General features: G+C 40.4%; 1 protein-coding gene across 2 annotated transcripts; it reads left to right on the top strand.

The window, feature by feature from the left end:
• The first annotated feature begins 194 nt into the window (after positions 1-194).
• Positions 195-13,730, top strand: LOC306648887 (chemokine-like factor). Of its 2 annotated transcripts, XM_079119313.1 has the most exons (4): positions 201-402; positions 6,554-6,712; positions 10,682-10,777; positions 13,553-13,730. In XM_079119313.1, the coding sequence occupies exons 1-4, from the start codon at positions 325-327 to the stop codon at positions 13,673-13,675; spliced, it is 456 nt and encodes a 151-aa protein (XP_078975439.1). In that variant the 5' UTR covers positions 201-324; the 3' UTR covers positions 13,676-13,730. The 2 variants fall into 2 exon arrangements, with proteins under 2 accessions (XP_078975440.1, XP_078975439.1); XM_079119314.1 differs by lacking the exon at positions 6,554-6,712 and having other exon boundaries at positions 195-402.
• Positions 13,731-14,027: the final 297 nt, after the last annotated feature.

Below are 14,027 nucleotides of genomic sequence, written 5' to 3'. Positions count from 1 at the left end.
CTGCGAGCGCCAGCAGACAGGAAAGCTCCTAGGGAGAGCTGTGAGCCTTAGTACCAGGCAGGATGAGGCGGACTAACAGGAGGCCGACCCACTTTGCTGGCCCCCGCTAAGTCGCGTTTGTGCCAGGGTCCACCAGGCGGAGCGAGAGGTTTCCGTGGCGCGCATGCGCACGAGTGCGGGGACCCGTGGCGCCCTGCGCACGCGCGCGCGAGGGCGGGAAGCCCAGAGGGGCGGCGGCGGTTAAGGTTCTCCGCGCGAAGCTTGGCAGGGTGCGGCGCTGCAGAGAAGGTTAGGAGAAGTGCGGCTGTCAAGTCTGCTGGTGCAATGGAGACCGTGCAACCGAAAGGAAAACATCGCCCCTTTTGCTGCAGCGTGAAAGGCCACGTGAAGATGCTGCGGCTGGTGAGGGACAAGGCTGGGGACAGGGCGCGGGTCGAAGTGAGTCAGCAGGGGTGTTCGAGGGCCGGAAGAACGGTCATTAAGTGTGCAGCGGAACTCCACATTTGCTCTGTCAATCTTGTTTTTATCTGGGCTTCCCCACAAGCAAGGCATTTTGCTCTGCCCCCTGGGGGAGAAAGAGTCATAAAGCACTGTCCTCTCCTGAGAGGGTTTAGGGATAGTCATTAAACAAAGTCCCCAGACCTACCTGAATGACCTACACTTGGACTCCCAAGCCTGCACCTGAACTGTAGTTCAGGTGACCAGGCGATGCAGTCAGTGCTGTAGCACTCAGAAGCCAAACAGAATTAGAAAGATCCTAGGGGTTTCGGGAGATGCTAAGGTTACTTAAGTCAGACTTTTGATGTGACCAAGCTCAAGACATACAGTCCAGAGCAAGGACAAAGAGGGAACTTGCCTATTTTAGGGCTTCATATTTATTAGGAGCATTGCTGTCAGTTCTGAACAGTGGTTTGGAGAAAATTATCATTTGGAGGGGAGCCCTGAGGTAGTTAAGTGGAGACAATCTTAGCTGAAGGGATTCTAGAAAACTCAAGGGAAAGGGAAAAATTGTTTTAAATTTTAAAGAGTTAACATGGGAGAAGAGGTTGAAATAGTTTAAAGTAACAACATAGGAAAGAATTTTATTTTCAGAAAAGGTGTCAAAATGGCTACTTGGGAAAACAGTCAATTCCCAGGCAACAAAGGTAATACGCACAGAGGAGCACTTGGGAAGGATGTGGTAAAGATTCAGACTTTAGGTGAGTGAGTAGAACAAATTGTATTTAAGATCCTTCCATACGAAAAGTCTGAGATTCTGAGAAATACCTATATTATAATACAAATTAGGATGCATATGAGAAGCTTAGAAAACTACTCTGGAGTAAAAAGAGAGAGAGAGAGAGAGAGAGAGAGAGAGAGACCTTTGGTTAGGAATAAATAATCAGGTGGAAAATGACCTGAAGGTCTGGAGTTTTGTGGTAGGTACCAAAAGCTCTGGTACACTGGAAGAGGAACAGGTTTCATGAGAAAAGTTTAGTTTTTTGTATTACTTCCTTAAAAAGCAATCTGAACATTTAGTGTATTTCAGGTTCTGGGCTAATACCAGGAACAACAAAGACGTACCAAGACAAGTCCCTGACTCTTAGAATTCTTCAATTTAGTCAGACAGGCACAGAAACAAATAACTATAATGGGAACAAGGTAGAGATAGGGTATAAAGTTAAGACCTCTAACCAAGGAAATAAAGAGAAGTGTTAGGAAACTCTTCATAAAGGAACTTAGGGTGGGGTCTAAGAGAGATTCACCAAGGCATGAAGAAAACAAAAAAATCCATGATTTATACAGCAAACTATAAGAAGTTTTGAATGTTGCCTTATTTATTCATTCAACAAATATTTATTGAATGCATGACATCTGTCAGGCACTGTTCCTGGCCATTGAGAGGTTTCAGTGAACAAAGCAAAGATCCCTATCTTCATGGAGTTTACATATTGGGGTAGGAGAGCCAGGGAGAGAAACACAAAAAATTAATCATGTGATGTTCTAGGAGGTGATAAGTGCTATGGAACAAGAGAAAATAAAGCTGGGTAAGGGAGGATACAGAGATGGGGGAGGGGAAGTTTGAAGAGGAAGTTTGCAGTAATAAGTTAGTCCTTGTCGACTTGACATCAGAGAGTTGAGGGAGTTATGTGGAGGAGAGTGTTTAAGTCAGAGGAAAAATCCAGTAATGGCCCTATGGTAGAAATGTGCCTAAAGGGATCAAGATTGAGCAAGGTAGCCGGTGTGCCTGGAGTGGAGTGAGTGAGAGGAACACAGTGGAGATGAGAAGGTTTTAAGTAAAGGTTTATATAATTTGACTCTTTTTTTTTTTTTCAAGTATACTAACAATAAATAGTTTAAGGAAGGGACAGGAGGGGGTTGTTATAGGGTAAAGGTAGAACCATGGAGGCCATTTAAAGCTATTATGGTATTCTGCACAAGAGATGATGGTGGCTGGTGGTAGCCAAGTAGATAATAAGAAGTAGTCACATTTGAGCCAGGTGTGGTGGTGCACACCTGTAATCCCAGCAGCTTAGGAGGCTGAGGCAGTAGGATTGCAAGTCCAAAGCTAGCCTCAGCAACTTAGTGAGGCTCTAAGCAACTCAGCAAGACCCTGTCTCTAAATAAAAAATATTAAAAAGGTTTGGGGATGTGGCTCAGTGGTTAAGCACCCCTGGGTTTAATCCCTGGTATCCCCCCAAAAAAAAGAAGTAGTCACATTTGAGATATACAAGTTGAGTATCCTTTATCCAACATGCTTGGGACCAGAAGAGTTTCAGATTTTCATGTATATGTATATGTAAGGAGATATCTTGGGGAAGGAACCCAAGTAAACACAAAATTCATTTATGTTTCAGGTACTTATATACATAGCCTGAAGGTAATTTTATATACTAGTTTTAATAATTTTGTTCATGAAACCAAGTCTGTTCACACCATCAGAGGTCAGGTATGGAATTTTTCAAATTGTGGTATTATGTTAGCAACTCAAGAAAGTTTTTTGGATTTGAAGCATTTTAGATTTTCGGATTAGGGATGCTCAATATGTGTTTTGAAAGTAGCACCAACAAGATTTGCTGATGAACTAGATGTGGAATGGGAGAAAGAAAGGAATCCAAGATAATACCAACACTTTCTGCCTAAGCAACTGGAAAGATTTAGTTGTCATCTGCTGAGATCAGAAAGCCTATGGGTGAATCATATGTGAGAGGAGAACCAGAAGTTCAATTTTGGATTTCAGTGTTAAATCAGAGATACCTATTAGACATCCAAGTGGAAATATTGAATAGGGAATTGGAATAAACAAGACTGGATTTTGGTAGAGAGGTCAGGCTTCAGAAGTAAAGGTATTTAAAGCCATAAGACTAACAAGGTCATCAAAAGAGAAGTATAGATAGAGCATAAAAGAGGACTGAGGGTTGAGCCCCAGAACATTCCAATATTCAGAGATCGGGGTGAAGAGGTGAAACTAGCAAAGAACTAGAGGGAGCAGTTGGGGGGTGGGTAAGAGAAACCAAGAGTATGGTGTCCTGGAAGCTCAGTGAAGACAGGAGGGCATGATCAACTGCATCCAATACTGATATTAATTCAAGTAAAATGAGGACCAAGAAGTAAACATTGGAATTATCTTTTGGGTAAGTTGTGAGACAAGTCTGCTAGAGAAGTAGACAGGAGCTAAATCATAGAAGACCTTGAATACAAGACGAGAGGTAGGCTCTGTTCTAAAGTCCACAGACAGCTGTTGAAGGATTTTTAGTAGATGAAGCAATACAAACATATTTGCATTTTAGAAATTTTACTGTAGCATCTTTGTCATGGTAGTTCAAGGAAAAGATGCTGAAGAGCAGTAGTTGTAGGGTTGAAGAGCAGAGAATGACAAACAGGTTTAGGCATGAAGCCAGCTCAGTTGTGAAGAGAAGGAGCCAGATCTTAGGTTCTTATGGTGGATAATGAAGTAGATTGTAGTACCACCAACTGAGGTGATGAATAGGGGAGGAGAGGCAAAATGAGTTTAGTTTTGATGGATTTGAAATTCCTGTTAATCTGGTTGGGGTTTCTGAATGTCTAAGTGTGAATTGTTGGGTTTAGACCAGGGATAGACTCACAGAGTGGGATGTGGACCAAATCCAGAGGAAAGCCAGCATTTTAAAGAGGTGGGTAAAAGGGGAGGAGCCCACCAAGAGAGAACAGTTGCAGGAAGTACAATAACAAGGGAAGATAACCTGGGAGCCAGATGAATGGGAAGTAGGCCTTACATTCAATCCCCAGTAACACAAAAGAAAGAGAGAGAGAGAGAAAGCCTTCATTAAATTTAGTACTTTTGAAATCAGTGATAACAAAGTCAGTTTCCATAGAACACTGAAGAGATGCTGGGGATGTGAGTGGGGTTTTAAAAGATAACTGGAAACAAAGGCCAGAAGTTTAGAAAAGGTGCATGGAGGGAGAACCTAGTGGGACAGAAATCAGGAAATTGTAAGAAGTGGGACAATCACCAGTGCCAATAACTATCATACAAAAAGGCTACAGAGGATGGGAACTGAAAAAAAAATGAGCTTGATTTTACTTTCTTGTTTATTTATATACTTAGCAGTACTGGGGATTAAAACCAGAGACTCTCCACCAGTGAGCTACATCCCCAGCCCTTTTTTATTCTGAAACAGGGTCTCGCTGAATTGCTCAGGCTGGCCTCCAACTTCTCCTGACTCAGGCTCTCCAGTCACTAGGATTACAGGCATGCATCACTATGATTTTTATCCATGAACTCATTTGAGATGACACATTGCTAAAAGTAATTATAAAGAATGAAGTAATTGGGCTGGATTTGCAGCTCAGTCGTAGAACACTTGCCTAGCATTTATGAGGCCCTGGGTTCAATCCTCAGCACCACATAAAAATAAATAAATAAATAAATAAAATGTATTGTGTCCATCTACAACTAAAAAAAAAAAAAAATACTAAAATTTAAAAAAAGAATGAAGTAATTTAATGACTAGTTATTGGTAGTCAAACTCACCAATTTAGAAACTCAAAGATAGAGTACTTTTGCACTAATAAAGTAATTGAGCCTATGTAGATTTAAAGTTAAAAAGAATGTGTAGATGGTACTATCTGGAAAGTTAATATATATCTAGCCAGGGAAGACTCTTGACTAAACCACTTCCAAGGACACAAAGAGACTTTGTATAGAGCTCTATTCCCTAAGAACTTCGTGGCATTGACAGAACTGCCTGGAATCCACCAACTCATCTTTTCCTTTAAGAATTTACCTAATGTTACCATATTCTCTATCTTCCTTTAGAAATGAAAAAGTTGAATTAGATTAATTATCTTCAGGGGTGTTTTTTTCCCCACACTTACAATGTCTTTAATTCTGTTGGCATTGTGTTTAGTGGGATAAATTATGTAAAAATGTATTTTGAATAGAGCCATTAAGCATCAAAATTTTTTTCTCTAACAACGTGTATTAAACTGGTATTTTTCATGGCAACATTCAACTTAAGTTTGAAGAAAATTCCAGATTGCCAAGCATTAAGGAATGATAAGTGAATAATAAGGAATTATAGACAGTCAAGTACACAGACATTTTTGAGAAGCATAACAAGAAGTAGAAAACAACAGGAATTTCTATGGGGAACAGGATGGAAGAAAAGGGTATGTGTACTTGTTTTAGGAAAACACAACTTAAAGCACATGCCACTTCCCCAGTAGATGAGAAAAGTGTTAACTGCCAGAGGATGATGTTGGCTGTTAATCAGTCAGTTACCCAAAAACTTACTACTCAATAAACACACAAGAGCCAATACTCTTTCTAAATGAGAGGGCGGTGTGATGGTCTGACCATACCAACTCTGGCCTCTAACAACAACATGGAGTAGCCCAACTCTTTAATTTATATACACACAGGTAATGGAGGCCAAGACCCAGAAGAGCTTCTTCTGTGATGGACAGGATAGGATGGAGTTAGGGAGCCATTCTCTCAGAGAAACGAGACAAGGAACAGTCTGATTCTGCTAAATAAGGTTGGCTTCCCTCACATATATTTATAGGATAAGTAGGAGAGGAGGACAAATTAAAAGTATGAGAGGGAAAGGAGCTATTTGGTGGAAAAGATGAAGGAAACAGATGCGGTAAACTGTCATACCAGAAGTACAAGTGAAGCCGGGCTCCATGGTACCTGCCTATGATCCCAATTACTCAGGATGCTGAGACAGAAGGATGGTAAGTTCAAAGCCAGCCTCAGCAACTTAGCGAGACCCTGTCTCAAAATTGAAAAAAAGGGGTTGGGGGTGTAGTTCAGTGGTAAAGAGCCCCTGGGTTCAACTTCCAATACTGAAAAAAAAAAACCACATAATAATTAATTAAGTAGAGTAATTAGTTAAAATAAAGGGGCACCCCTAATCCTCTAAAATACAAAGAAAGGTTAGTATTCATACATTTTTGTCATACCTCTTATATGTATGTGCATATGACAGAAACCTATTTATTTGATCATTTTAGAAATGATCACTTTTACAGTTTAAACTATATTCAAAAAATCATTGAATAAAGCATGGTTTGTTTGTTTTTCTCCTAGGTACTAACTGTGACATCTATGACCTGCTTTATCCTCGCACAAGCCCCTGAACCATACATTGTTATCACTGGATTTGAAGTCACTATTATTTTATTTTTCATAATTTTATATATCTTTAGACTTGATCGATTGATGAAATGGTTATTTTGGCCTTTGCTTGTAAGTGTTCAGTTTTATCCTTAAGATTTAATTACTTTTCCTGCCACCATGACACATTTTAGTAAACTCTGTTGGTTGGTTCTTTACATGTTTAGGATGGTCCCTGATAGATTTAAGAAGGAGGAACTTTACTTGCTGCTCATGTGCTCTGTATTGTCCTTGGGAGAGGGTCTCCGGGATCCTGGGCTGCCACAGAATATAAATTCTCTCTGTGCTCCTTCTACCAGTAGATGTGGCTGACCTTTCTGTTTAAAGAATTCACTCAAGTATGGGTCATCTGAAGAAATTTAAATTTAGGATCATGTTAATAAAATTCTACAGCATTCTTAATCTTTACCTCCCTTTTAACTGCATGTTGATGTGACCTCACAACTGGGGGATGGAGATGAGAGCAGGTATATAATATCTATCCTTATACAACCCTGATCACTAACTGGAAAATCAAACCAATTGGGAAAGCTAAATATAATACGATGTTATCTTGCTTGAAAATGTCTATAGTCTTTAATGCCCTTTCCATCTTTGGCTGGACTAGTAGCTGCCATGTCTTGGCCTCTTGGATTCCAAAGTGATTATATCCAAGTTAGTAACTCCTGTTGAGGAGAGAGGACTTCAGAGTTTTACTCTGACTATAAAGGGTACCTTTTGGAACCACCTTTAAAAGCTAATGATGAAAATTTCAGGCTAATCACAAGCTAAAGAAGTCCCCAAAGGGAAAAGCTGTGAAATAGATTAACATCTTCATAGCCCCTCTCAAAATTCCCACTTGATCTATACTTCTGAGCTGAACCTGATTGGAGGGAGGTCTAGGAAAAGAGATTACAAGGCCTTTCTCAGATGACCTTCAGTAGCAGAAAGAGGTAAGATACGTTATTCCAAGGATTTCTTCAAGGAGATAAGGAATATGGGTCCACATTTGCTTAAAAGTTGTGTAGTTAGTCTTCCTGCTCTGCTTCTCCAGAGTTAACAAAACTGACAGATTTTAGTATTTTTCTCCAAATGCAATAATTTTCTGGAGCTTCTTATATGTCCCAGTGATAAAATTGGAGCCCTAAATTTAACAGAATACACTGAGAGAGCAGCTTATATGTAGCATACTGGAGGTAGTCTCCAAGTCTCAGGATCAACTTTGCCAATGTTGTAATCTCTTAGAAATAATGCTATATGAGTAATTAAGTGACTGCTGAATTATGAATCCCAGATTCCTCTCTGATCTTGATCTTGATTTAATGTAATGCTTTATTCAACAAATGATAAGCATCTGCTAATCCCAGGTTTTTAAATCTGTTCTCGGATAAAACAAAACATAAATCTTGCACTTGAGAAACTTTCAGTGTAGTCAGAAAGCAAGAGGGATGAGAATGCAGTGACTCGGGGCTTGATTGACATATACAGGATGGTGTGGAAGCATCCAGCCAGAAAAGGAGACAGTCACAACAGGCTTGTGAGGAAAGACTGCTTGAGCCAAAGTGGTTAGCAGCAGAGTGATAGAGCGGAAAGGGCTTTCTCAGAAGTAGTAGTATATGTGAGGGTCTGGGTGGAAAAAGAGCATTACCCTGCAGGACCTGCAGGCAGCTCTGAGTGGCTGGGGTATCAAGTTGTGAACAAGAAAGGGGGCAGAGGGGAAGGCTTGAGGCAGCAGGGAGTCAGAGCATGCAAGTTTCTGTGCCCTGAGCTCTAACTGAAAGGCTGGTGGGAGCTTTTGAAGGTTTTTCAGTAAGGGGGCATGACAAGTTTACAGGTTACCATTATAGACACTGGTGGCCATGTCTATAATGACTTGAAGAGGAAAAATACTAGAAGTTCTTAGAAACCATTTAAAAGTCTGTCATCATAATCCAAGCATGAAAATGATAAGATGTGTTAATGAGGTAGAATTGATAGGATGGGGGAACTAGGTAGAATACTTGTTGTTTAAATAACTATCTGAAGGGTAGAGTTGTGGCCCAGTGGTAGAGCACTTGCCTAGCATGTGTGAGGCACTGTGTTCGATTCTCAGCACCACATATAAATAAGTGAATAAAATAAAGGTCTATCAATATCTAAAAAAAAATTTTTTTTTAAATAACTATCTGAAGAGGATATCAAAAGGAAGAATAGTCTTAAGAAAGAAAGGGTGGGAGAGACCAGATTGCAACAAGTTCAGTTTAAGAAATGTTAGATTTTAATTGTTTACGGGAGACTCTGATGGCAATATTTACTACATTTGAAGCTTAGAGGGAGGAGCTGCAGCTGGGGTTTGGGAGTCATCAACTGGTGATAGCAACTGAGCTTGGCCTGGCCAGATGGGTCTAGAGAGAGAGTGGAGGGAGCTGAAGGTGAAACTGGGAAACCAACACTCATGGTGAGGAGTGTGGCCAGGGAAAGGCAGTGGAGGACCCAAGGGAGACAGTGTCACAGAAGCCAAGATAGAAAAGCATTTCGTGAAGAAGGGTCACATAGAAAGAAAGATAAGTGCTGAGATATACATATACATTCTTTCACTGGCTATATTAATAAAGAGGCCCCTAGGGGTCTTTCCCAGAGCAGTTTGCCTCAAGTGGCAAACAGGAAAGTTGTGGGACACAGCAGGAAAGGAAAGACACTTGTAACCACAGAGGCCACAGGAGAGTGGAGGAAGTTTGACCAGGAACAAAGAAAGGTTAAGAACAGAATGAGGTCCCTGCAGAGTGGAATGAGAGGCAGAACACAGCTGGAGAATTTGCCAGGAACTCTTTAGCTGCAACTCAAGTGACGGACTCAGCTGGCTGAAGATTCCAGGTAACCTGTGGGTAGGGACAAGGCAACTTTGAAGTGCTTGTGTTTTTAGTGATCAGGAAAAGGGTTGGTCATCTGCACTTGGATTTGTTATTGTCCCACAGTTGTAGTCCCCAACAACAATCTCTAGAGCAGGCCTGCTCTGTCCCCCTCAAGTACCCCATAACAGAAAGCACACCAAGTGAGCCAACCCAGGCATTTGAGGCTCAAAATTTCTGTGAAATCTCTATTTTTGTAATTAAGTGTATATTCTACTTCATGGCATATTGATGTTTCATTTTTAATATTAAAATCTTTTTAATTTTCCACTAAGAATCATGTTCTGCAGGCACACCATTTTTTTCCCTGTGGTTCTTACACTCCCTAAAACACCACTTTTATCCAAGTCATTCATATGTAGACCAAATTGCCCGCAAGAGGCAGGACTACAGGGCTGAAGTAGTGATGTGGACTTTTGCCTTGAATGGAAGCAAAATGTTCAGCATACAGGAAAATTAACCTAGGATAGCCAGTTTCAATATTTCCTGCAAATGAGAACTTTTTTCCTAAGTGTCTAATCTTGTCCTACCCTCATCCAATCTCTTCCAGCCTTCTTTTGAATAACTACTTCTCTAAGTTATCAATTTTGACATTTAGTATTCCTGTGTTGATTCCCTCCTGCCTGCTTATCTGCAAACATACATAAACCGTTCCAGAATAAAGACAATGTACTTGCCCCATGTTACCCACTCTACATATCCATTCAAAAATATAAATGGCACTTTTTTTTTCCTATACTAGGGAGTGACTCCAGGAGCCCTCTACCACTGAGCTACATCCCCAGCCTACTTCCAACTACATTTATATTATGTAAAAAAGAAATACATCTTAAAGTAGTTAAATGTTTGATGGATTATAGGTAAAGAGAACCACTAGGTGTCATCGTAGACCAAACAGTATATAGATGTCATTTTACTGTAGCACTTTGGCTTCCTGAAAGATGTATACTAAATAAATTTAATAAAATGTGATTTTCAAATTCTTTAGGGAACTGGCCCTTTTGTTGTTGCTTGATGGACTTGTCTTTTTTTTTTTTTTTTCTTTTTTTGTGCTGCCAGGTATCACACCACCCAGGGCCTTACACCTGCCAGGCAAGGCCTCTACACTGAGCTACACCCCTATCCTTTGGTGATCCTTTTGTAAAGCTGTTCTGTATCCTACTCTGTGTTTTAGGATATTATCAACTCGATGGTAACAACATTATTCATGATTATCGTATCTGTTTTGGCACTGATACCAGAAACCACAACACTGACAATCCTTGGAGGGGTAAGTAGAGGTCTTCCTAATTTCTTTCTTCAGGTTTTATCAGAATGCAAATTTATTTGAAAAACAGAAGTACAAAAAACTATACTATATTCATCTTTGGAATTCCAAGGCCAATATACGGTGCCTACTGGCTTGATGCTCTGTATAAGTGAATACATGTTCTGATTATATTAACACGAAGAGATATGAGGTTCCTATACAGTCCTTATTGATAGAGAAATACTGGCAAAATCAGTTTCAACACTTAGCTCTGAGAAACCTGATATCAAGCAAAAATAATAATAATAATATTGAGTTTCATAGCTCACATTTTTAAATAAAAAGACACATATCACTCATTAAAGTGAGACAGACTGTTCTGATACTTTTTCAGGTAGAATATAATAGATGCCCTTATGATAAAGGAATGTAGTAGGAAGACTTGCAATCAAAGGTTAATTCCAAACACCACTTGAAGAAGAGAAAATCAGTTTAATCAGACTTTATCCTAGAAAAGAAGCCAAAATAAAAGGGTCAAGTAATTTAATTAGGCTTCCATCTAAGATTCTTCTGAGGTTCCAAATCATTTCACCTCTAAGTTCTAATCTGGAGAGTTGAATTTCCAAGTTCTTCCCTCCTGCTTCCTTGTACTTTCACAGTATGGACCACTTAGAAGAATGGACCACTCTCAGACAGCCATATATTTCAGAGCCCATGGTTTTCATCTTCCTTATGCCATAAGCAACTTCTGGAGGGATCAGAATTATTCTAGAAATGAGGCAACACTATAATAGCAGTTCCCCTAACTGTTTTCTAGGACAATCTATTATCCCTCTCTAATATGAAGAAAAACGACCAGGCATAGGACTTGCATGCATCCATCTGTCTACTTGTTCATTTGTTCATTCATCCCTTAAGTGCTGACACAGTAGAAGACAGTGCTATCCAGTACAGTAGCCACTAGCCATATGTAGCTACTCAGTACCAGAAATGTGGCCAGTCTGGAGATAAGATGTAAGTATCAAATACACATTGACTGTCAAAGATTTACTATCCCCCCAAAAATAACACTTCATTAATAATTTTATCATATTAACACCATGTTAGATGATAACATCTTGGATATATTTGGCTAAATAAATTGTAGTAATGAAGTCAATTTTACCTGTTTACTTCTTTAGTGTGGCTCTTGGAAAATCTTAATTATGTGGCTTGTATTGTTGACTCACATATCCCTTTCGGATGGTACTGGGCTAGAGTGTGAGCCCTATCTATCCTCAAGTTAGCTTAGAGCCTTCCCAGGAGAAAGACTTGCAAATGGCTACATATAAGCAGTTGACAGTACTGCTGGGCACAGAAGAGAGGAGATAACTGCCTCCCCCTGGCAGTGGAATTGCAGTTCACCTACAATGAGGAGAGGAAAAGGGGAAAGTTTCCCGAGGGAAGAACCAGCAATGTGCAGAAACATCGAAGTCATAAAAGAACTGGGAGTAGGTACTCAGTGTGGTAGAACTTAGGAGGGAGTGGCTTGAGACTAAGTGGAAAAGGAGACTGGAGGAGCCAGGAAGTTAGACTTCCTGGTGGCTGGACAAAGCTGACCAGTGTATGGAGGGAATAACATCTCCCTTCTCCAGCCCAGGTGCTAGCTGTGAAGTAGCCATCAGAGTACCTAAAGGCCACCTCCTGTTCTAATTGGTCCCTTTATCTTTTCTTTTTTTTTTTTTTTTTTTTCCTTTTGGTACTGAGACTTTGCCCCAGGGGCACTTTACCACTGAACTACATCCCCATTCCTTTTTATTTTTTATTTTGAGACAGGATCTGGCTAAGTTGCTGAAAGTCTCACTAAATTACTGAGGCTGCCCTCAAACTTTCAATCCTCTTGCATCAGCCTCCCAAGTCTCTAGGATTATAGGTGTGCACTACCACTCCCAGCTCAATTTCACTTTCACAAGGTCTGTTTAGAATCTCACCCCTTAAGCAGCTGTAGCCAGCCATTGGGATTTCACTGAATTATCACTCCAGTTCTCCAATGCTTTTATCACAGTTGCAGTCCCCATGATTTAATCTTGAACTGGTATTAGCTTTGACCCTTTCTGCTATAGTTTGGCAATAGAGAAGACAAACAGTTGATGATAACTAAATATGGTCAGTAGGACTGAAAAGAATACATGCAGGAGCAAATCAGGAGAAAGACAAGCCAGGTGTGGTAAGGTACACCTGGAATCCCAGCAGCTCCTGAGACTCAGGCAGGAAGATCCCAAATTTGAGTTCACCCTTGGCAACTTAGCAAGAATCTGTCTCAAAGTAAAAAATTATTGGGCTGGGGTTGTAGCTCAGTGGTAGAGCACTTACCTAGCATGTGTGAGGCACTGGGTTTGATGATTCTCAGCACCACATATAAATAAATAAATAAATAAAGATCCATTGATAAATAATTTTTTTTTAATTAAAGGGGTCAGGGTTATAGCTCAGTGGTAGAGTGCCACTAGGTTCAATTCCCAGTACCACAAATATATATATATATATATATATATATATATATATATATATATATATGTGTGTGTGTGTGTGTGTGTGTGTGTGTGTATTTATACACAACTTCACTATTATTTTTGCTCACAAATTCTCTTTTCCTTTCTGTAGGCAGGAGAATTTGGTAAAGGCTTTTCCAATTTTAATTTTAAATGGCAGTAGCAGGGAGCAATCTCAGTACCCTAGGAAAAGGGGAACTCCTTGGACAGACCACTTAAAACTGGTGTGATGATGGAAGCCAATGACAGCGTGTCTTTGTTCCAGGTGTTTGGACTCGTGACAGCAGTGTGCTGTATTGCAGATGGCGCCCTACTTTACCGGAAGCTTCTGTTTAATCCAAGTGGTCCTTACCAGAAAAAACCTGTTCACGACAAAGAATTGTTCTAATTTTGTATTTCTTTTTAGTTGGCAATAAGTATTAAACATGTTTCCTTATTCCACATATCATCTGCAGTTCTTTTTTTTTTTTGGCAGGGATAGCACCATTTATTAAGAAAAATCAAGAGAAAGGCCACAGCAGGGTCCCTTGTAGGACCTTGAGGCCAGGTGTCCAATTCCACACTCCAGGGTCGACTTACCCGGATAGGTCCTCAGGCTCCCAGATGGAAGGAGTGGTCACCTCCCCTCCTCTCCCTCCATTCAGGAGTCTTGCTTCCCCCGCCCAAGGCACTGGCTCTTCCTGACCAAAGGCTCTGCCAACTCTCAGTGCGGGAGCTGGAGGGAGAGGTTTTCCAACCCT

Source organism: Sciurus vulgaris, assembly GCF_902686455.1.
Source record: "Sciurus vulgaris genome assembly, chromosome: 17".
Lineage (NCBI taxonomy): Eukaryota > Metazoa > Chordata > Mammalia > Rodentia > Sciuridae > Sciurus > Sciurus vulgaris.
This window is presented reverse-complemented; position numbering and strand designations above follow the sequence as displayed.